This window comes from Bos indicus, chromosome 3, assembly GCF_029378745.1.
Source record: "Bos indicus isolate NIAB-ARS_2022 breed Sahiwal x Tharparkar chromosome 3, NIAB-ARS_B.indTharparkar_mat_pri_1.0, whole genome shotgun sequence".
NCBI classification, from domain to species: Eukaryota; Metazoa; Chordata; class Mammalia; order Artiodactyla; family Bovidae; genus Bos; species Bos indicus.
This window is the reverse complement of record NC_091762.1, coordinates 20,447,226-20,470,589: the sequence shown is the minus strand read 5'-3', so window position 1 is coordinate 20,470,589 and position 23,364 is coordinate 20,447,226. Positions and strand designations below refer to the sequence as shown.

At 37.2% G+C, this 23,364-nt stretch overlaps 1 protein-coding gene across 11 annotated transcripts in view; it reads left to right on the top strand.

The window, feature by feature from the left end:
* RPRD2 (regulation of nuclear pre-mRNA domain containing 2) overlaps window positions 1-23,364 on the top strand; it is a 95,471-nt gene that overhangs the window by 57,236 nt on the left and 14,871 nt on the right. For 6 of the 11 annotated variants that reach the window (XM_070785737.1, XM_070785738.1, XM_019956270.2 and 3 more), the window contains exons 3-7: window positions 7,498-7,598; window positions 8,396-8,473; window positions 9,737-9,789; window positions 10,372-10,498; window positions 11,969-12,144. In XM_070785737.1, the coding sequence (XP_070641838.1) occupies window positions 7,498-7,598; window positions 8,396-8,473; window positions 9,737-9,789; window positions 10,372-10,498; window positions 11,969-12,144 (535 nt within the window). The remainder of the gene's footprint in view (window positions 1-7,497; window positions 7,599-8,395; window positions 8,474-9,736; window positions 9,790-10,371; window positions 10,499-11,968; window positions 12,145-23,364) is intronic. The other 5 variants (XM_070785739.1, XM_019956278.2, XM_019956286.2 and 2 more) reach the window with 1 other exon arrangement.

The following is a 23,364-nucleotide window of genomic DNA, read 5'->3' as shown; positions in this document are numbered from 1 at the left end:
GAAGTCGCATTGCAGTTCATTGGGGGGAAGATGCAGTCTTCAATAAATGATTCTGGGACATGGGCTTTCTGTGTGGAAGAAATAAAATTAAATGTTTCCCAATACCGCACACAAAAGCTTGTTCCAAATGAATTACTCTGATGTATAAAACAAAACTTTAAAATGTTAGAAGAAAATGAATATTTTCCTGACTGTAAGGGTTAGTTTAGAAAGCTCTTAAGACCTAAAGAACAGATAATAAAGAAAAGTATAAATTTAATTACATCAAAATTAAACTGCATTATAGAAGACACCCTAAAATTAAAGACAAGTGACACACGAGGGAAAACATGTTATAGGCAAACAAAAAAGATACATTTTTATAAATGGGGGTTATTTTAGGCTCTACAGAGCAGTGCGTTTTTATTTATTTTTCTTTGGCTGCCCTGGGTGTTTGTCACGGCGTGTGTAGGCTTCTCGTTGCAGAGCGAGAGTGCTCAGTAGTTGTGGCTCGTGGGTTTCTCTTGTTGCCATGCATGGGCTTAGTTGCCCTGCAGCATGTGGGATCTTAGTTCCTTGACCAGGCATCGCACCCGAATTCCCTAGATTGGAAGGTGGATTTTAATTAAGTATTGACTACTTGCTCCTTGAGTTGACCCCATTATTTGGTCTTCCGTTTGGTGAGTTGGCAAATATTTATTAAGAAGCTTCAAGATACAGCACATTACTGTAATGATGTACCAGAAATAAGATATTGATAAAGAAAAGATATTCCCTCAGGGAATATCTTGTGAGGCACAAAATTATGCGGTTTGGTTCTGGTTGGTTGTTTGGTTTTGTGTTGTTCATGTTTGTTGTTGTTGGGTTTTGGCCACATGGCTTGTGAGATCCCAGTTCCCCAACCAGGGCTTGAACCCGGGCCCTTGGAGTCCTAACCACTGGACTGACGGGAAGTTTCCTAATTCTGTTTATTTTAACTCTGATAACTGGGCATCTCTTACACTGTTCATCAGCTTTGTGCTTTACTTTTTTGTTTTAAAAGTGGTCCAAGGCAAGGGTTGCTAGTATACAAAACATCTATTCAGCATCCTAGCAATTGTGCAAATCAATGAATTTTTTTGTTACTTACAAGTCAAACAGCAAAGTCTATATTTAATTATTTTATGATGTGTATATGTGGTAGTAGTTGTATGTTCTGTAGAAATTGAGGTTGTGATCAGTAATGGCTGAAATAGAGGTCTAGAATTACAAGGTAAGTAAAACAGCTATTCTGGATTTTTTTTTTTTTAATTTTACTTGAATCTGTAAATTCAAGAGATGGTTATATTGTGGGAGTTTGAGAGCTCTGTGTTCATATAAATGAAAAACAAATTTAGCCAAGAATTTTAAACCTAACAAATTATCTAGTAAAAATAATTTTACAAATGAAGAAACCTAGTTCCCCAAAGACTTTTTACTAAAACCAGAACTAAAATGTCTAGTTTCCTCATCTCATGCTTTGTTTACTATATTTTACTCTAGTCTTATTTACATGATTTTCTATCAATTGCTGTTTCTCCAGCGTATTTTACTTGAGGATTTTGGTGAATAGCTCTTGGGACTTCATAATGAATAGTTGGGTTTGAAAATGACAAAGTCTAGTTGTCATTCATTCATTTACTATTTAGTGAACACCTTGTAGATGCTGAAGAGTTCAGTTCAGTTCAGTCGCTCAGTCGTGTCCGACTCTTTCCGACCCCATGAATCGCAGCATGCCAGGCCTCTCTGTCCATCACCAACTCCCGGAGTTCACTCAGACTCACATCCATCGAGTCAGTGATGCCATCCAGCCATCTCATCCTCTGTCGTCCCCTTCTCCTCCTGCCCCCAATCCCTCCCAGCATCAGGGTCTTTTCCAGTGAGTCAACTCTTCACATGAGGTGGCCAAAGTACTGGAGTTTCAGCTTTAGCATCATTCCTTCCAAAGAAATCCCAGGGCTGATCTCCTTCAGAATGGACTGGTTGGATCTCCTTGCAGTCCAAGGGACTCTCAAGAGTCTTCTCCAACACCACAGTTCAAAAGAATCAATTCTTCGGCGTTCAGCCTTCTTCACAGTCCAACTCTCACATCCATACATGACCACAGGAAAAACCATAGCCTTGACTAGACGAACCTTTGTTGGCAAAGTAATGTGTCTGCTTTTGAATATGCTGTCTAGGTTGGTCATAACTTTCCTTCCAAGGAGTAAGCGTCTTTTAATTTCATGGCTGCAGTCACCGTCCGCAGTGATTTTGGAGCCCCCCAAAAGAAAGTCAGCCACTGTTTCCGCATCTATTTGTCACTGAGTTATACATTTAAAAAATGATTAATGGGCTTTCCTGGTGGTCCAGTGGTTAAGAATCCATCTGTTGATGCAGGTGACACAGGTTTGATCTCTGGTCCAAGAAGATCGCACGTGCCACAGGACAACTAAGCCGGTGTACCACAACTATTAACCCTGTGCAGCGCCCCCCCCCCCCCCAAAAAAAAGACATTAAAATGGCTTAAAGAGGAAGACTTGACACCATAAAACTTTAAGAAAACATAGACAAAACATTCTCTGACATAAATGTTTTCTTTAGTCGATATCCCAAGGCAAAAGAAAATAAAAGCAAAACTAAACAAGTAGGGTGTAATTAAACTCAGAAGCTTTTGCACAGCAAAGGAAACCATTAACAAAAAGACAAGTTATGGACTGGGAGAAAGTATTTGCAAATAATGTGACTGACAAGGGTTTATTTTCCAAAATATAGCTCATTCAGCTCAATTAAAAAAAAAAACTGTCAAAAAATGGACAGAACACTTAAAATTGTGTTTTCTCCAAGGACAACATCCAGATGGCTAACAGGCACCTGAAAAGATACTCGACATCACTGTATTAGAGAAATACAAGTCAAAACAATAGTGAAGAATCACCTCACACAGAACTGGTCATCATCAAAAAGCGTACAAATAATAAATGCTGGAGAAGGTGTGGAGAAAAAGGAACCCTCCTATAGTGTTAGTGGAACTTAAATTGGTACAGCTACTATGGAGGACAACATGGAAGTTCCTTAAAAATTAAAAGATACATATTCCCCAGTGTTCATGGCAGCACTGTTTACCACAGCCAAGACATGGAAGCCACCTAAGTATCCATCAGCAGATGAATGGATAAAGAAGATATAAGTTATAAATGATACAATGACTTTATTTACAAAATAAAAACAGATTCACAGGTATAGAAAACAAATTTATGGTTACCAAAGGCAGAAAAAGAATGGATAAATAAGGTTCGGATTAATAGACAGATTCTGCTATGTATAAAATGGATAAACAACAAGGTCCTACTGTATAGCACAGGGAACTATATTTGATACCTTGTAATAACCTATAATGGAAAAGAATAGGAAAAAGAATATATATGTGTATATAACCAAATTACACTGCTTTACACCAGAAATTAAAGCAACATTATAAATCAATTCTACTTCAATTTTTCTTAAAGAAAAATACATTAGGAAGCCAAATCAAAAGGATCATATACCATGATCCAGTGTGAGATACATTCCAAGGATGCAAGGGTGGTTCATCTGTAAATCAACATAATAATCACATTAACAAAAAGAATTAAAAAACATGATCATCTTAATAGAGGCAGAAAAAGCATTTGACAAAATTCAACACCCAGTTATAAAAACTCTCAATAAAGTGGGTACAGAAAGAACATCTTTCAGCATAATATTATAGGCAGTATATGACAAATCCACAACTAAAATAATACTCAGTGGTGATGAACTGAAAGCTGTCCTTCTAAGAATAGGAACAAAGCAATGATGTATACTCTTGCCATTCTTATTCAACATAGTATTGGAAATTCTAACCAGAGCAATTAGGCAGGCAAAAGAAATAAAAGGTATTGGAACAGAAGAAGTATAACTGTCACTATTTGTGGATGACATGATTTTATATAGTTGTTATTTACTCACTTAATCATGTCCAATTCTTTAGTGATCTCGTGGACTGTAGCCCACTAGGTTCCTCTGTCCTTGGAATTTCCCAGGGATTGAATCTGTGTCTCCTGCATTGCAGGCAGATTCTTTACTGCTGAGCCACCATGGAAGCCATAATTTTGTATAGAGAAAATTTTAAAAACTCCACCAAAAGCTTATTCGAAACAATAAGCAAATACAATTAACTTTCAGTATACGGAATCATTATACAAAAATCAATTTCATTTCTGTGTTAACAACGAGATAGCAGAAAAGCAAATTAAGAGAAAAAGCAATCCCATTTAGAATTACAACAAAAAAGAATGAAATACCTAGGATAAATTTAATCAAGGAGGTAAAAGACTTGTGCACTGAAAACTGTAAGACATTGTTGAAAATAACTGAAGACACAAATAAATGGAAAGATATTTAAAGCTCATGGATTGAAAGAATTAACATTGTCAAGTGTTCATACTACCTAAAGCAATCTATAGGTTCAGTGCAATCCCCATCAAAATCCCTATCAAATATCAAAGGATGTTTTCCACCAAAATAGAAAAGAAATTCTAAAATTTATATGAAACCACAAAAGAACCTGAATAGCCAAAGCAATACTGAGAAAAAAGAACACAAAACTATAGTAGGCATCACACACCCTGATATCAAATGATACTACAAAGCCACAATAACAAAAAACAGCATGGTATTGATAGAAAAACAGATACATTGATCAGTGAAACAGAATTGGAAGCCCGGAAATCTATGCATTTACGTACAACTAATTTACAGCAGAGACGCAAAGAATATACAATGGAGAGTCTCTTCAGTAAATGGTGGGGTAAGAAACAAGAGCAACATAAAAAAGCTAAACTAGGCCACTGGACTCATACTGTACACAAAAACTAACTCAAAATGAATTAAACTTAATGTAAGATCTGAAACCATAAAACTCCTAGAAGAAGAAAACATAGGCTGTACATGCTGACATTGGTCTTAACATTATTTTTCTGGATATGTCTGCCCAGGCAAGCAATACAAAAGGAAAAATAAACAAATGGGATTACATCAAACTAAAAAGTTTCTGTATAACAAGGAAAACCATCAATAAAACAGAAACATAGCCTACTGAATGGGAGAAGAGATCTGCAAATCAAATATCTGATAAGGGGTTAATACCCCAAATATAAATAACCCATACAACTCAACAACAGAAAAACCAATAACTTGCTTTAAAAAATGAGCAGAGGAGCTGAATGGACATTTTTTCCAGAGAAGATATACAAATGGCCAATAGGCAGATGATGTTGAACATTACTAATTGTTAGGGAAATGAAAAAAACCACAGTGAGCCATCACCTCATACCCATTAGAATGACTGTTTTCAAAAATGCATGAAATAACAAGTGTTTGAGAGGATTTGAAAAAAATGGAATCCTCATACACTGCTGGTGGGAGTATAAATCCATGCAGCCACTGTGGAAAACAGTATGGAGATTCCTCAAAAAATTAAGAATAAAACTACTGTATGGTCTGAGTATTTATACCAAGAATACAAAAGTACTGATTGGAAAAGATTAATGCACCCCTATGTCCATCACAGCATTATTTACAATAGCTAAGAAATGTAAACATTGTAAGTGTCCATTGATAGTTGAATGGATAAAGAAAAATGTGACATATATATATATATATATGTATGTATGTATGTATACACACACACACAAAATGGAGTACCACTCAACCATTTAAAAAAAAGATGATCTCTTTCCCTTTGGCTCACCACTGAAAATCCTGGTGTCACCATGGGCCGCCGCCCCGCTGGGTGTTACCAGTATTGTGAGAACAGATCAGATCAGTCGCTCAGTCATGTCTGACTCTTTGCGACCCCATGAATCGCAGCACGCCAGGCCTCCCTGTCCATCACCAACTCCCGGAGTTCACTCAGACTCACATCCATCGAGTCAGTGATGTCATCCAGCCATCTCATCCTCTGTCGTCCCCTTCTCCTCTTGCCCCCAATCCCTCCCAGCATCAGTCTTTTCCAATGAGTCAACTCTTCGCATGAGGTGGCCATAGTACTGGAGTTTCAGCTTTAGCATTATTCCTTCCAAAGAAATCCCAGGGCTGATCTCCTTCAGAATGGACTGGTTGGATCTCCTTCAGAATGGACTGGTTGGACTCTTGCAGTCCAAGGGACTCTCAAGAGTCTTCTCCAACACCACAGTTCAAAAGCATCAATTCTTCGGCGCTCAGCCTTCTTCACAGTCCAACTCTCACATCCATACATGACCACAGGAAAAACCATAGCCTTGACTAGACGAACCTTTGTTGGCAAAGTAATGTGTCTGCTTTGGAATATGCTATCTGGGTTGGTCATAACTTTCCTTCCAAAGAGTAATCGTCTCTTAATTTCATGGCTGCAGTCACCATCTGTAGTGATTTTGGAGCCCAGAAAAATAAAGTCTGACACTGTTTCCACTGTTTCCCCATCTATTTCCCATGAAGTAGTGGGACCGGATGCCATGATCTTCGTTTGCTGAATGTTGAGCTTTAAGCCAACTTTTTCACTCTGTGTTTTAAAAATTAAAAATAAAAATAAATAACCAAACACACACACACACAGATACAGAGGACCAAGTAGTGGTTACCAGCGTGGGAGGGTGGTAAAGTGTGAAGTGGATAAAGGGAGTCAGCTGTATGGTGACGGATGGAAAATTAAACTTTGATTATAAGTATGCTCATGAATGTATATAGAAGTAGAAATATAAGGTACTCATTAAACATGTAAACCAGCATTAAAGTTCAATATGTCATCCATAACCTCATTTATGTTACCAATAAAAAGTGTCGAACAAGACTTTTTTAAGATTTTAGCCCTAGACATCAGAAAAAAATGATTTAAAATAAACATGAAAAGACATTTGGAAAATAATTTTTAAATTAATTTTTATTTATTTATTTTTGGCTGTGCTGGGTGTTCGTTGTGGCACACAGGGTCCTCACTGCTGTGCACTGTGTTTCTCTAGTTGCAGTGGGTGAGAGCTGCTCTAGAAGCGGTATGTGGCCTGCTCCTTGCAGTGACTTCTCTTGTTGCGGAGCAGGGCTCTAGGGCATGTGGGCTTAGATGCCCCACAGCATGTGGGATCTTAGTTCCCAGACCAGGGATGGAACCGTTTCCCTGCATTGGGCTTCCCTGGTGGCTCAGCTGGTAAAGAATCTGCCTGCAGTGTGGGATACCTGGGTTCCATCCCTGGGTTGGGAAGATCCCCTGGAGAAGGGAAAGGCTACTCACTCCAGTATTCTGGCCTGGAGAATTCAATGGACTGTATAGTCCACGGGGTCACAAAGAGTCGGATACAACTGAGCGACATTCAGTTTCCCTTTCCCCTGCATTGGCAGGTGGATTCTTAACCACTGGACCATGAGGTAAGTCCCTGGAAAATAATTTTGTTGACAACTTTATTTTCATATTTCTAGTTTGAGACGCAAGTTTAACACTTTTGTGTCTCACTTTTTCTTTCTTCTCAGGGATCCATCTGTCTCTAAATCTATAGAACGAATCTTTAAAATCTGGGAAGATAGAAATGTATACCCAGAAGAAATGATTATGGCATTAAGAGAAGCTTTGAGTAAGTATCCTTTCTCTCTGAAAAGAAAGACTGAATCATTATTCAGTCTTTAAAATTATATGTACTTTACAGGTCCAGTCCTTTTGCTTATTAATGAAAGACAAAGTTTGGGATATGGCCCTATTTGTTTAAAATTAAATAACTGTACAAATCTGTTTGCATTAATTTAAGTAGAATGGTTTGGAGAGGGTTGAATTTGGGTTTTTTGACTTAAGAAAAGGCAAGCATATTAAGTGATGATCATTAATTAATTTTCTCCAGCCCTGTCCTCTTACTTTTGGGAGAGTTTTTAGACAAGGTTTCAGTTTTCACTAAATTATTTGATACATTAATCATATATTGATATTCTTCAGTCTCTTTTAGTTTAGATTTACAGTAAGTTTTGTACAGGTGTTTTTAAAAGTATTTAGTTTCTATGTTACTAGATTCGTGTAATAAAGTCAGTGAGTAGAAGTTGGTGATATTTGATAACATGACTGTAATTTGACTAGAAATTTGCTTTAAAAATAGCATCTTCTAAGAAGCTGTTAAATTCTTCATTTGAGTGAGTTACCTAGTGTTTTTAAACTTCCTACCCTATTCTTCTCCAAATTAGTTATTTCTTTGATACAGAAATCATGTTTATTTGACAGCTTCTTAGATCTGGTGGGTGTTTTTATCTTTTTGTAAAAATAAAAGAAAAGGAAAGAAAGAAACAACACACAGTCTCGGATTGCCTTTTTTCAACTTTGACACTGAAGTGGACAGACAGAACAGCTTCCCATAACGCCAGATTGCAAAACTGAAATGTTTTCCAGGTACCACTTTCAAAACTCAGAAGCAGCTGAAAGAAAATCTGAACAAACAACCGAATAAGCAGTGGAAGAAATCACAAAGTAAGGAACAAAATCTCAACTAATATAAATTACCTCCTCTTTTTGGAGCAGAAGAAAATGTAGACCATTTGACATCGTACCTGGCATAAACCATGGGCAAGCCTGTGTTTTCCAGGCCTGGGAGGCTCCCAGTGACTTACACTAACCAAGCCATCATGGAGTTACTTCTTTAAAAAAAATAAAAATACTTTTAAACAAAGGAAATGCAGAAAAAGGGTTTAAATGTGTGAAGATTCAAGAGTAGTTGGGGGATTGGAAGAAGAAAAAAATACATGATAGTGCCCGGGGTACCTTTAAGGTTCAAAGCTATGTGAAGTTAGAGGCAGCTGGCATTACAACCGAGCTGAAGAGGAGACTAGGCGTTAAGAAGCATTTCTGTGGGAGCCATGAAATCCTTCAGATTTGGGGAGATACTCTACCAGATTAGACATGAGCCTCAAATCCTGGCCAGAAGCCATTCTCTTAACAGGAGCTCCTGCTGTGTTTATCATGTTTACCCAGCATGAGATCATGGGAGTGGAATACTGCATGTGATAGGCTGCTGTGGGCCAAACTGAGGAATGTTGAGAAAGATTTGAAGGTGTGGAGGGAACAAGGTAAAAGACAGACTTGGGAGGTGAAACAAGACACTTGGGATGGTTTTGCTCCAGCAAGCATGTGATATTCATCATGATTAAGGGAGTCCTTTCACATCCTTTTGGTCATAAGTTGCATGCTTAGGAACAGCAAGAGTCATCATTTCAGCCAAAGTTCAACCACAGTAGTATTGTACCTAGAACTTTTCCTGCCTGTTTTTGCTTTGAATTGAGTCAGCAGAAAAAAGAAATCCAAAACTAAATACATAGGAATAGAGTTGATGCTTGGAAGTAAATTTTCTTCAGCCAGTGATCAGAATTAATTGGATGTCCTGCTCCTGGACACCCTTAATTTGAGGTGTTAAGATCCTGTTACACTCAGTCAGTATAGGCAGAAAGATACTTCATGTATCTCCAAGTCAGTAATTCTAGGACTTCAGACTTACAGAATATATTGGAGGTAAGTAGGTTAAACCTATCTAAATAGTACATATTTTTATACTGACCATGCTTGGGAGTTTTCAGTTTACATATCCACTGTATGTTCTAAGCGTTATGATTTAAATGTGCATGTTTGACATATATTCAAAGAGTATATACCCTCAACTATAAAGCTGAAAATTTTCCTAAATAATTAGTCAACATTTTTTGTCTATATTCTTAAATAACCTTTTGTTTAATTCAACAGCATCCACGAATCCAAAAGCTGCTCTCAAGTCTAAGATAGTTGCTGAATTTCGAGTAAGTTACAGAATATGTCCCCTGTGCCAAAGTATTATCCAATCCTTTTGTGTTATAGTTTTCTGTATAGTTCATCCTGTAAGATTTCTTTTTATTGAATTATGCATCCATTATTTTTATTTATTTTTTTTTTGCTTCATATATTTGCTTCATATATTTTAAACATATTGAAACTCTCTAAAACTCAAGAGTTTTATCTATATGCCAGTTGAAGTCTGTATTAAACCCGAAGAAGGGGTTCATCTTCCTATGAAACTATTAAATTAAAATTTACTTAAAGTTAACATACTAAAACTATCTAATTCAAATTGAAAGAAGAGATAAATGGATCTTTGCCTGTTTCAATCTTAACTTTATATCCATAAATTATCTTTGAATAACATGAAAAAGATCTTTTAAAGTATATAACTAAAAATATGGTTTTGATACAAGAATTGATGTTGATATCCCTGATTCTGAGGAAATACGAAGGTTTTTGCTTCTCATGGTTTAGTTAGGTGTTAGTCATGTTTTACTTTGGTGTAGAAAGATAGAGTAAGAGGATGATTTCATAAATGAAGTATGACCCTGGTCCGTGTTCAGTCTCAGGCCCTCATTGAAGAGCTGTTGCTGTACAAGCGCTCAGAAGATCAGATAGAACTGAAAGAAAAACAGCTGTCAACCATGAGGGTGGATGTGTGCAGCACAGAAACTCTCAAGTGCTTAAAAGGTAATCTTACATCCTTCTAAATAGAATAAGTCAGGTTCTCTTTCCAGATGTGTCATTTCAAGTAATCAGACTGACTGCTTCCATAAAGAGAACCTCAGGTTGTAGAGAACTGCTGTGGCACCTGTTTCCCAGGTTGTGATTTCATGCATGTCAGTTTCATAAATAAATTCCTAGCCTTCAAATTTTACACCTTAGAAACAATAGTACATGCCACTTATATCTCCATTAAGTTAGAGAAAAATAAATTTAAAAAATTTTTAATAAGTATATTCTAGCCTTTTCCCCACTTCTAGTCCTTTCTTGATGTATCAGGCTATGATGGACAGGTGTATTTCATGTGTGTGATTATGTGGTTTGTGTTCACTCTTCAGTAAGGTCACTGTAGGGAACTCCCTGGCAATTTCAGTGGTTAAAACATGGCACTTTGATTGCCGTGGCCTGGGTTCGACCACTGGTCAGGGAACCAAGATCCTGCAAGCCAAACAGCACAGCCTAAATAAATAAGGTCACTATAATACCTCATAAAGTCTAATCACTTTCTTTCCCTTACATTGTAGATTATAAATAATAATCATAGTAATTTATTAGAATGTGAATCTCATGAAAGTAGAAATTATCCTTATTTGTTCTTCCAATATCTTAGTGCCTAGACCAAATACCTGGTATGTAATAAATACTTGATAAATATTTTTGAAATAATAAGTAAATAGCTACCGAACTATTTGTTGTGGCACCTATTTTGTTCTTGTACCATGCTTTAAATTGAACATGTATTATCTACTTTAATCCTCAGAACAACCCAGAAGCATGTTAAAAACCTCCACTTTGTACATAAGAAATCTGAGACTTCATAAGGAGATACGAAACTTGCCCAAGTTCCACAGCTAATAAAATGCAGAGCCTAAATTTATATCTATACCTAAGGCTCTATTCCAACATCACTGGGCAAAAAGTACTTAGGAGAATAAGTAAAAGATGGTAATGTCACTGTTCTTGAAAAACAATTCATGGTACTTTTCTAATTTCAAATTACCAAGGATCTTCTCCAGAGAGGAAAGAATTTCTAAGCATGATACACACAGAGGTCACTTTATCTTTACTTTTTTGAGCCTCTGTTTTTTTCCTCAAAGGGATACATCTTACTATAATCTATAGTGTAAAAGTTAATGGTATATAAAAAAAAAAGTTAATGGTGTATAAGTGTATAGAATTGAGCCTCATTCCGTTATTCCTAAGTAGCAGGGTGACATCAGATTTGTGAATTAAAGCAATCAGCAAACTTTCATTTAGTTGAACTTTATCTTAATTACAAGTGCTTTCATGATGCACTCTTGCTTCAACCTAGCAGGATCACATGAAACATTTAAATAATCTGTTTTGTGATTTTTTGTGTGTGTGATTTAGGGAAGCTTCTTTAAGGTGTAACTATGAGACTAAGAAAATATAGAATACTTCCTCTTGTTATTTTAGATAAGACAGGTGGGAAGAAGTTCTCCAAAGAATTTGAAGAGGCAAGTGCCAAGCTGGAGGAATTTGTGAATGGATTGGATAAGCAGGTGAAAAATGGGCCCTCGTTAACAGAAGCACTGGAAAATGCTGGAATTTTCTATGAAGCACAGTACAAAGAAGTAAAAGTGGTGGCCAATGTAAGTAATGATTAATACTGTCTTAACATCAGTTGCTGTCTGTATATCTGTGACTATTTATAAGTGTTATTTAACTCTATAGGGATAAGCATTATTATTTCTAGTTCACAGATGAAGAAGTTACTTTTGAAGGTTAGTAACCTTGTACAAGGTCGTAATATAGCTAGCAAGTGAAGCCATCTGAGTTAAGACCTAGGTCTTTCTGAGGATTTCCTTGGTGGTACAGTGGTTGAGACTCTATGCTCCCCATGTAGCAGGTATGGGTTCGATCCCTGGTCGGGGAACTGGATCCCACATGCTACAAATAAGAGTTCCATATCGCAACTGAAGAGTCGCACATGCTGCAACTAAGACCTGACGCAGCCAAATAAATAAATCTTAAAAAAAAAAAAGAGCTAGGTCTTTCTGATGCTAAAGACCATTAAGCTTTGCTAAAGCCTTATGTCTCAGTTTTTCAGTGGCTATGTGCCACGTTACTATTACAGAATATAAAATTGGGCAGAAGTATGTATACTTTTTTTAAACCCAGAAAGCTACATGGAAATATTGTAACTGAATTTCAGCTCAGTTAAGGACCCTCTTTTTCCCCACCTCGACTGGAAGAGGGATTGATATTTGGACATTTGTCTGTAACGGCTCTTGAAAGAAACTGCTTTGTACTTTTTTTTTTTTCTTTTTTTTTTAAAGTTTTAATCACTGTATACGGTTATAGAGGGGCTTTCCAGGTGGCACTAGTGGTAAAGAATCTGCCTGCCAATTCAGGAGACGTGGGTTCAATCCCTGGGTCAGGAAGATCCCCTGGAGGAGGAAATGGCAACCAACTCTAGTGTTCTTGCCTGGAAAATAGACAGTGGAGCGTGTGGGCTACATACAGTCTATGGGATCATGGAGTCAGACACAACTGAGCATGCATGCGCACATGGTTATTAGAGTATGTAGTTCTTTAATTATTACTATTTTTTTGGCCACACTGGAGCTTTTGGGATCTTAATTCCCCATCCAGGTATTGAACCCACGCCTTTGGGAGTGAAAACTCTGAGTCCTAACTACTGGACCCCCAGGGAATTCCCAGTATATAATTCTTTATATCCAACGAATCCCACTTCTTAGACACAGTTTCTTTTAACTCATTTAGCTGTTTTTTCTGGTATTTACCTCTATATTTCTGAATTATGTACTCATATTATTCTTTCTTGATTTATACTGTATAAGAAATATTCATTGGGACTTTAGCAGTCCAGTGGTTAAGATGCCATTCTTCCACTGCAGGGGATATGGGTTTGATCCCTGGTTTGGGGAACTAAGATCCCACTTGCTGTGGGGCGTGACCAAAAATAAAAGAAAAAAGGAAATATCTGTTAACTTCTTCATGTGACAAATGAAGATTTAGCTTATAGTCACCTCCCTAGCCTCTTCTCCCAGTATCATTATAACTTTAAAATCTGTTGATTATCCTGTAATTTGAAATACTAAATTTACTATTTTTTTGAGCACTTATTCTAGGTTCCCCACTTTATAAAATTAAAATAATAACATTCCTGTTCTTTGCCATTATTTTCTTCTGTCCCTTCAGTTTCTCAGCATCACTAAACTATACTTTTACATTTTCTGGGTTGATAATACTTACATTCCACCCTATAATTATAATTAAGTCTTCTTTGCTTTAAAGGCTGAAAATTAATAAGCAAAAAACATTCACCATAACTGTGTGAACATTGTTCACTACAAGGTTTTATAGTAACTTGGTTATAGTAGAGAGTTTTTGTTTTTTCCTAGAATTTCTGTTTTTCTTGTTTGCCTTTAGCTTTGTTTTTTTTGTCTCTTTAGATTCTGTATCCCATCAGATATTCCAAATCCGTGTTTTCCCCCAGAGACCTTCCTATCAGAGCTTGTATTCTGCTCTATTTTAGGTATTTAGATCTCATCCTAGGACTATTCTTTACTCCTTTTCTGAGCTGAGGCCTCTATTTGCCAATTTCCATGTCTTCTTTTCTTGGTTTTCTCTCCTGTTTTGCTAGAGTATATCCTCTATTAATTTCCCAAAAGAAGAGTTTGTGAAGGATGACTTCTGGGTCTCTCTATTTTAAAATGTCTTTATTCTGTTTTTACATTTGCTCTGATAGGTTGGCTGGTTGAAGATCATTTTCCCTCACAGCTTAAAAAGCATTAGTCCATTGTCATTAATGTTGTTGAAATGAAATCTTTGCAAGGTCTTTGTAGGTGAAACTTTTTTCTCTGGAAGCATTTAGGGGTATTTTTTGTGATGTTCTGACATTTTGCAATGATATATTTACAGGTGAGGTTTTTGTTTTGCATTCATTATGGGTTGGTTGGAGGGCTTTTTCAGCCTGAATTCTGAGATAATTTCTTTATCTCCTTTTTCTTGGAAATTGATTAATCAAATGTTAGACTTTCTAGGTTGATCCTCTAGGTGTCCTGTGTTTTTCATGTTTCATCAACCTTGATCTTTTTGTTCTGCTTTCTGGAAGATCTAGAGTCTTTTTCCTTCCTCTAGTTAACTTGATTTTTCTCTTTTATGATTCTGACTTTCTTAAAAATCAGATACTACCTCTTTTTTCTTTTCATATTTAAGAATGAGCTATGAAAAAATTGATTGGGAAAGCTCTCTATACATAGATAGGAATTATCTGAGTTTATCGCAAGTATAGTAAAGTCTGTGTAGATAAGGAGCTGGCTGTTAGGGTGGAAGGAGTCCTAAATGTCAGAAAGCTGGAATCTTTTTGCCAGGATACTGTAACTCTTTAGAGAAGAACTCATATTTTTTTGCCTGGGGCATAGTGCCTTACCTGCCACATCAGGATTGCAGAGGAGTTGGTATTGAGTGTTGGGTATTCACACTTTTAATGTCTAATTTCAACCCCTCTATTCATTCCACTTTTTTATACTCATCGTTTCTTGGAGCAAAACTTCTCAGGGATTCTGCAAGACAGAATCTTTCCCAGGTGTAACTTCCTTTCTGCATATTCCTAACCTCATTTTTCTCCGCCCTCACTTATTACCGCTCATCACTTCTTACTCTTACAGCTCGTTCTGTTTTCTAAAAATTTGTAGAAACCTTTTTCTCAAATATGCTGCTGGTTTATACTTTTGTGTTGCATTACTAGTCATTTATAGGTGTTCAGGAGGGAGAGACACTAAATGGGAGTGGTCAGTTTACCATTTTTACTCAAAGACCATTTTGTGATTTTTGAGTAGTGAACCATCATCACTTACTTATGAAATTATATAAAATGATTTAGTGTGCTTTGGAGGATCCACAGCAAATGGCTGGGAGAAGTTTATTCAGCTAACAGTCATTCCAACTCTTTGCTAAATCATGTCCAACTCTTGGCAACCCCATGGACTGCACCCTGCCTGGCTCTTCTGTCCATGGGATTTCCCAGGCAAGAATACCGGAGTGGATTGCCATTTCCTGCTTCAGGGGATCGTCCCGACCCAGTGTCTCCTGCATTGCAGACAGATGCTTTACCATTGAGCCACCAAAGAAGCGCTTCATTGAGCACATGCAATTGCAATTCTGTATAATAGAAACTGTAGTAAAGGTAACTATAGGGTGGTAGGAGAACAGATTGAATAGGTACTTGAGCTAATTTGGGAGTAGGGATCGGGCATATGGAGAAAATTTTTCCCAAAAGGAGCTAAACTCTGAAGTTGCAGTAATTAGCTAAATGAAAGCTCTTATTCTCATTCTCAAGCATGGGAATAAAAGTGAGCATGGCAAAATTGGTGGGCCTGAAAGTTGTTTCTTATAGGTGAGCATTTATGAGGAAGTGATAAGTAAAACTGGAGAGGGCGTCAAGAACATGGTCCTGAAAGGTGTATGTTTATTCTAAGGTCTTTGAATTTTACCCTGAAAGCAGTGGGAAACAATTGTAGCATTTTAATTTTGCTAGTGATGTGATCAGGTTTGCATTTTAGAATCAAGATAGCAGAATGGAGAATAGGAGACTATTAGAGCCAGGGAGGGAGAAGGCAGTGGCACCCCACTCTAGTACTCTTGCCTGGAAAATCCCATGGATGGAGGAGTCTGGTAGGCTGCAGTCCATGGGGTCGCTAAGAGTCGAACATGACTGAGCGACTTCACTGTCCACTTTTATGCATTGGAGAAGGAAATGGTAACCCACTCCAGTGTTCTTGCCTGGAGAATCCCTGGGACAGGGAAGCCTGGTGGGCTGCCGTCTGGGATCTCACAGAGTCAGACACGACTGAAGGAAGCGACTTAGCAGCAGCAGCAGCAGCAGACCCAGGGAGACAAGTGAGTAGGTTATTTAAATAATCTGGATTGATTTATATGGAAACACTTAAACCTTTAAACGATATTTTCAGAAAGATTTTACTTGGAAACTGAGAGCTACAACATGTATATGCGCACACACAGTTAAAATTTCACAAAATAAAACTTGTTCTTGTTATATGCAATACACTGGGAGATTTTCTTTTATATTATTTCATTTCCTATACTTTTTCTTATTTTTAAGATGAATATTTATTTATTTAGACTTTTTTTCTTTTTTTTGTTTTGCTGTGCTTGGTCTTTGTTGCCGTGTGCAGGCTTCTCATTGCAGTGGCTTCCCTTGTTGCAGAGCATGGGCTCTAGAGCCACGGTCTCAGTAGTTGTGATACACAGGCTTAGTTGCCCCATGGCACGTGGAATCTTCCTGCCTCGGGGATCGAACCCATGTGCCCTGCAGGACTAGCAGGAAACAATAGTAAGATTCCCTTCCCTAAGATCTTTATGCCATTGTTAACTTTTTACTTATGTATATTTTATATAATTTTTATTATTTTTCTTAAACAGTCAGTAGACTTTTAAATTAAGGGGAAAATAGTCCTCTGTATTTACCATTTCTGGTATTTTTCATTCCTTTTTGCAAATCCGTATTTCCATCTAAGATCATTTTCCTTCAGCCTAAAGTCTAACATTTCTTGTAGTGCAGAACTGTTGGTGATGAACTTCTCAGTTTTTAATCTTAAAAATGTCTTTATTTTACATTCTTGAGAAATATTTTCACTGGATAAAGAATTCTAAATTGGCATTTTTTTTTCTTTCATTACCAAAAAACATTCCTTTACCTGTCTTCCCTTGTTGTAATGAGAAGTCAGCTGTGCCTAGATTTCTTCTTTGTAGTTATCCTGCTGCAGAGGGATAAAGAGGGTTCACTGAGTGTTTTGCATCTGTGGTTTGATACTGTTAATCAATTTTAGAACCTATACAACTATTATCTTTTAAAATATTTCTTCTTTTTCATTCCTCTTCCTTCTGGGACTCCAGTTATACATCCCATGTGTTCTTAGATTTCTGCTCTTTCATTCCTTTTTCTCACTGGACTAATTTTTGGGTACTTAGTATTTGTTGTTGTTTAGTTGCCAAGTTGTATCCAACTCTTTGAGATCCCATGGACTGTGGCCCGCTAGGCTCCTCTGTCCATGGGATTTCCCCAGCAAAATTACTAGAGTGGGTTACCATTTCCTTCTCCAGGGGATCTTCCCAACCCAGGAGTTGAACCCACGTCTGCTGCATTGGCAAGTGGATTCTTCACTGCTGAGCCACCAGGGAAGCACTTGTCTTCAAATATTCTTTATTCCACTGAGTGAAGTCTGCTGTATTTTTCAGTTCTAGAATTTTCATTTGGTTCTTTCTTAGAGTTGCTTTTCTTTGTTGAGTTTTCCAGTCTAGTCATCTGTTCTTCATCTTTTCCTAAAAATTTTTCAATGGATTTGTAATTACTGTCTTAAAAACCTTATGTATGTATTCTAGTATCTGGGTCATCTCTAGGTATACTATTGACTGTTTTATGATTTGTGTGTGCGTGTATACTTTAATCATATCTATATGTTGTCTCTTTGCATGTCTAAGAATTTATTTTTTAGGAGACATTTTGAGTGATACTTGTGGAAGCTCTGAATTGTGTCATTTTCCTTTAACAAATGTTTTTGGGTTTTTTTTTTTTCCTGGCAATTAGTTAAATTATCTGTGGATTACTATGATGTAAAGGCTTTGGTTTTAGGCTTTCTTAGGATGAGTTTATTTGGACATAGTCCTTAGTCTTAGAACATGGTCCTTACTCCTAATCCATGGCCTTTGTGGCATTTTAATAAGAAGTAAAGGTGTTTACTAAGCCTCTCTAACTTATTGCATGAACTCTTAACTCTGCCTGGCACTGGGCACTGCTGAAATCTCTGCTCAGATCTTTAACTTCATAGTTTCCTTGGAGATATCATCAAAGGAGCTATATCCACCATCCAGATTTATGTTTTTATTGTTATATATTTTAATTATACACACACAGATTTTACAGTTGTTTCATCTCATCAACATTTATTTAGTGTTTAAACTTTTTTATTGTACTGCATTTAGTTGCTGTTAATATTTTCTCTTTATCTTTGGTCTTCAGTAGTTAAAACAGTGATCTGCCTAGGTGTGGTCTTCATTCATCTGATTTAGGGTTTGCGGAACCTTGAATCAGTGGTGTATTAATTTACTAGGACTGCTGTAACAAAGTATCTGAGAGTGGATAGCTCAAACCTACATTAATTTATTGTCTTATACTTCTGGAGACTGTAAGCCCAAAATCAAGGTGTTATTAGCAGTGTTAATTCTTTCGGAGGGCTGTGAGGGAACGTTCTGTTCCTGGCTTCTCTATTTAACTTGTAGAAGAGGGTTGTTTCCTCCTTATGTCTCTTCACATGGCCTCTTTGTTTCTAAATTTTCACTTTTAATTAAGACTACCTGTCATACTGCTCTAAGGCCCATCCTGATGACTTCCTTTTAACTTGATTACCTTTAAAAACTCTTGTCTCCAAATAAGGTCATAGTCTGAAGTATAGGGTTAGGACTTCAGTATACAATTATGAGGGGATATAATTCAACCCTTAACAAGTGCCTTAATGTTTTTCATAAATTTGGGGGTGTTTTCTTGTCAAATACAGTCTCTATTACATTATATCGCCTCTCTTCTTGGAACTCTGTTAATTTGTGTATTAGATCTCATCGGTGTTCCAAATGTCTTTTTATGTTCCTCTCTGTATTTTCCATTCTTTCCCTTCAGTGCTTCTCTTCTAGATATTTTCTACTAACCAGGCTTCTAATGCATTAATTCTTTCTTCTGCTGAATTTTACCTATTATTTAACCCATTGGTTAATTTAGTTGGCTTATTTTTCAGTTTTAGAATTGCCTTTTTTTTTTTCCCCCAGAAAGGATTCTGTTTTTATGGTGAAATTCTGTTAACCTATTTTAATTTTTTCCTCTCATTTTTTTTCAGTCTTTATTTTGTAAAACTCTCAAACTTTAATATCTTAAGTACATTATGAAGACCTTTTTGGGGGGAATCATTTGAAAATAAGTTGCAGACACCCCATTACCCCCAAATATTTTCATGTGTGTTTTCCTCCAAGGTAATTTTCTCTTTCATAACCATAAGAAATTTAATACATTGATGTACTATTATGAAGATTACAAATCAAATAGTTTGTCCAGTGTCTCCTAATTTGGATTTATATGATGTTTCTTTGTGATCAAATAGAGGTTATCTGTCTTTAGTAAGAATATCATAGAAGTGATTGTGTTCTTCTCATTTCATCCTTTCAGTTAGCATACAAGTTTGATTTGTTTTACTACCTGTAACATTCCCTTTGATATCTTAATAAGATATTAATAAGTGGCATCTTCTCAGCTTGTCCACTGAAAAGTTTTCACTTGGTAATTGCTGTGGATTGAATTGTGTACCCCCACAACGATAATGATGAAGCCCTAACCCTTGGTACATATGAAAATGACCTCGCTTGGAAATAGGGACTTTATGGATGTGATCAGGTTAAGGGGAGGTCATTAGAATAAGCCTCAATCCAGTGTCACTGGAGTCCTTATAAGAAGAGGGAAATTTGGATGCACAGGAAGAATGTCGTGTGACAACCAAGACAGATACTGTAGTGATGCATCTGACAAACCAAGGAATGCTAAGGGTTGATGGCCACCACCAGAAGCTAGGAAGAGGCAAAGAATTCTGCCCAGTCTCAGAGGGATCATAGCCCTACTTGTACCTTGATTTTGGACTTCTAGCCTCCAGAATGTGAAAGTCAAAGTGTTAGTCACTCATTCATGTCCAACTCTTTTCAATCCTATGGATTATAGCCTGCCAGGCTCCTCTGTCCATGCAATTCTCCAGGCAAGAATACAGAAGTGAATTGCCGTTCCCTTCTCTGGGGGATCTTTCTGACCAAGGGATCAAGTCCAGGTTTTCTGCATTGCTGGCAGATTCTTTACAATCTGAACCACCAGGGAAGCTACTCACTACATTCATTGCTAACTACTAATTCATTACAAAATAATTGTTTTGATGCTCAAATTATTCCACGTGGCCAGCGGGAGCTCCTTTCAAGCTGCTTTCTGTGTTCTTTTGACATGTCCCCGTTGTTTTTTGTGTTTCCTTACTTTGGGAGCAAGGTATTCCAAGTTCATATTGCACTTTTCTGTCCAGCCTTGGAATCAGTCATTTCTCCAAGGAGTCTTGGTTCCTTTTAGTAAAAAACCGTATTTGGAAACTGCGATCTGAATACTAGGTGTATTTATTCCTATTGGGATATCACTGCTGCCAGACCATATCAGTGTACAGAGCTAGGAAATATATGCATACATACTTAACCTATATACTCACATTCACATCTGTATATATTTCTGTATCTGTCGATGCATGTTAGAAACCATGCGTTCACACTGTTGTCTCCAGTCCCAATCCAACGCTACAAGGTTCATTCTAGTTTTCTTCCTTTCCACATTTGTAATTGCTTTTTCTAAAAATGCAAAATCTTGCTCCCCGTATCTTCAACATAATTGCTTATTTGATCATTGCCCATGTGTATAACCAATTTTCCAGCACTTCCATTCCTCCCATCACCTCTCTAGGCTTTCTTTTTAAAAAAAAAAAATGTTTATTTTAGACTGTGTTGGGCATTTGTTGCTGTGCGGGCTTTTCTCCAGTTGCAACAAGCAGGGCTCCTCTTCAGTTGTTGTGCACAACTCCTCGTGGTTGTGGCTTCTTCTCCAGAGCATGGGCGCGGGAGCATGTGGGCTTCAGTAGTTGCGATGCGTGGGCTGAAGAATTGCAGCTCGTGCATCTCAGGGCTTAGTTGCTCTGTGGCGTATATCCTGAACCTGTGTATCCTGCGTTAGCAGGTGGACTGAAGCACCAGGGAAGCCCTATAGGCTTTCTTTTTATCTTGCTTAGGCTTCAAGTTCCCATGCAGTGCCTTCCTCCCATGCAGTCATTTTCCTTACTCCATTTTGGCTCCATTACCTAACCTAGGCACCCTTAAGCTCTTGCTCTGATGAATTTTGGACTGAATTGTTCAAGATGATATTTTTCTGTGTCTTCTTGAACGTGTAAATGATAGCTATTTGGATTTTGTCAGATGATTCCAATATTGAATATACTTGTTTTGAGTATGTTCATAGTGTCTGTTTTTTCTTTTAGGTCATTTGGTCCTATCTCTTGGCATGCTTGCTGATTTTTTCTTGAATACTGAGCATTGTATATAAATATATTTCTATAGAGTGTCGGTGATTTGTTTTCCTTCAGAAAGGATTCACCCTTTGTTTTGCTAGGCGATATTGTGAGAGGTAATCATATTAATCAAGTATGATTAATTATTTGGCTGAATAATCACGCTTCAGGCTGAATTGCAGTTTGGGGAAGCCTTTGATTTTGTCTTGTTCATCCAGCTTCTGGATCACAGATTTTTCCCACCAAGAGCCTGGGCTGATCACTAGGCCCCTTCCTTCATTGTGTGATTTGAACTCTAATCCTTGTCTCTTCTGTACCACGAGACTGTGTTTAACTGCACTTTACTTTTCAGAAATTTTATGCTTAATTCAGCAAATAATGTGGTTTTTTTTTTTAATTCAAGTACAGTTGATGTTTTGTTAGTTTCAGGTATATAGCATAGTGATTCAGTTACATATATACATGTATTTGTTCTCTTTCAGATTCTTTTCCCTGTATAGGTTATTACAGAATATTGAATAGAGTTCCCGTGTACTATCCAATAGGTCCTTGCTGGTTATCTGTCAGCAAATATCTTGAAGGAAAAACAGTAGCATATTGTTAAGCCAGTTCTGTCCTTTCTCTTTCATCAGAATTTCGGCCTTTCTAATTTTTTTTAATGTTTCTATAGGCCAGCAAGACTGTTAAAAGTTCTGCATTTTTCTTTATATTATTTAGTAGTAACTCTCTGCCTTTTCCTTTTGCCTAAATTGTCAGATTTTTGCTTAGCTCCCCCATATCAGCAGAACTCTAAGAAAAAGACAGCTGCAGTATGTCAGCTTGACTTTACTCATGGTTTCCCCCTGCTGGAGAATTGCCACCTGGGTTTTGGTTGCCTTGGCTCTCTACAGTACATTCAAATGCGTGTGTGTATGTGTGTGCTTGTGAAAGTGTATAGATAGGTATATGTATATATCTGGCTTTTCTAGTTGTTCTTGATGAGAGTGTTGCTTTGCTACAAAGTACTCAATTATATCCAGAAGCAAAAGCTCAATTATAATATTTTATTTTCTGCCCCCCACCACCCGTTATTTTGTTTGTTTGTTTTGCCCCACCACATGGCATGTGGAATCATACTTCCCCAACCAGGGATTGAACTTGTGCCCCCGGAATTGGAAGCATGAATTCTTAACCACTGTACTGCCAGGGAAGTCCCCCACCCCATTTTAAAAATAATGCTCCTTGCTCAACCAACTGAAATGATTCCATGATCTAATAGTCCAAGACCCTTAACCAAAAGGAAAAAGACACAGAGCTTCAAGACAATGGCAGTTGAGATAATCAGATGACTAGTAGCATTTAAGCCAGGTGATCAAGGTTAACAACAACAGTGGTACATCATATTGATTGTATGTACCTTTGAAGTGATGTGATGACAGTTACACTTTACCTCTGTGGTCTTCCTCCCCACAACCCATAACCCCAGTCGAATCATGAGAAGAACAGTAGACAAAGCTCAGTTAAGAGACCATCTACAAAATACCTGACCAGTATTCTTCAAAACTGTCAGGTTCATCAAAAACATGGAAAGGAACATCTAGCAAACTATCACAAACAAGAGAAACCTAGGAAATTTGACTACTAAATTACAGGATCCTGGAACAGAAAAAGAACATTAGATAAAAACTGAGGAAATATTCATAAAGTATGGACTTTAGT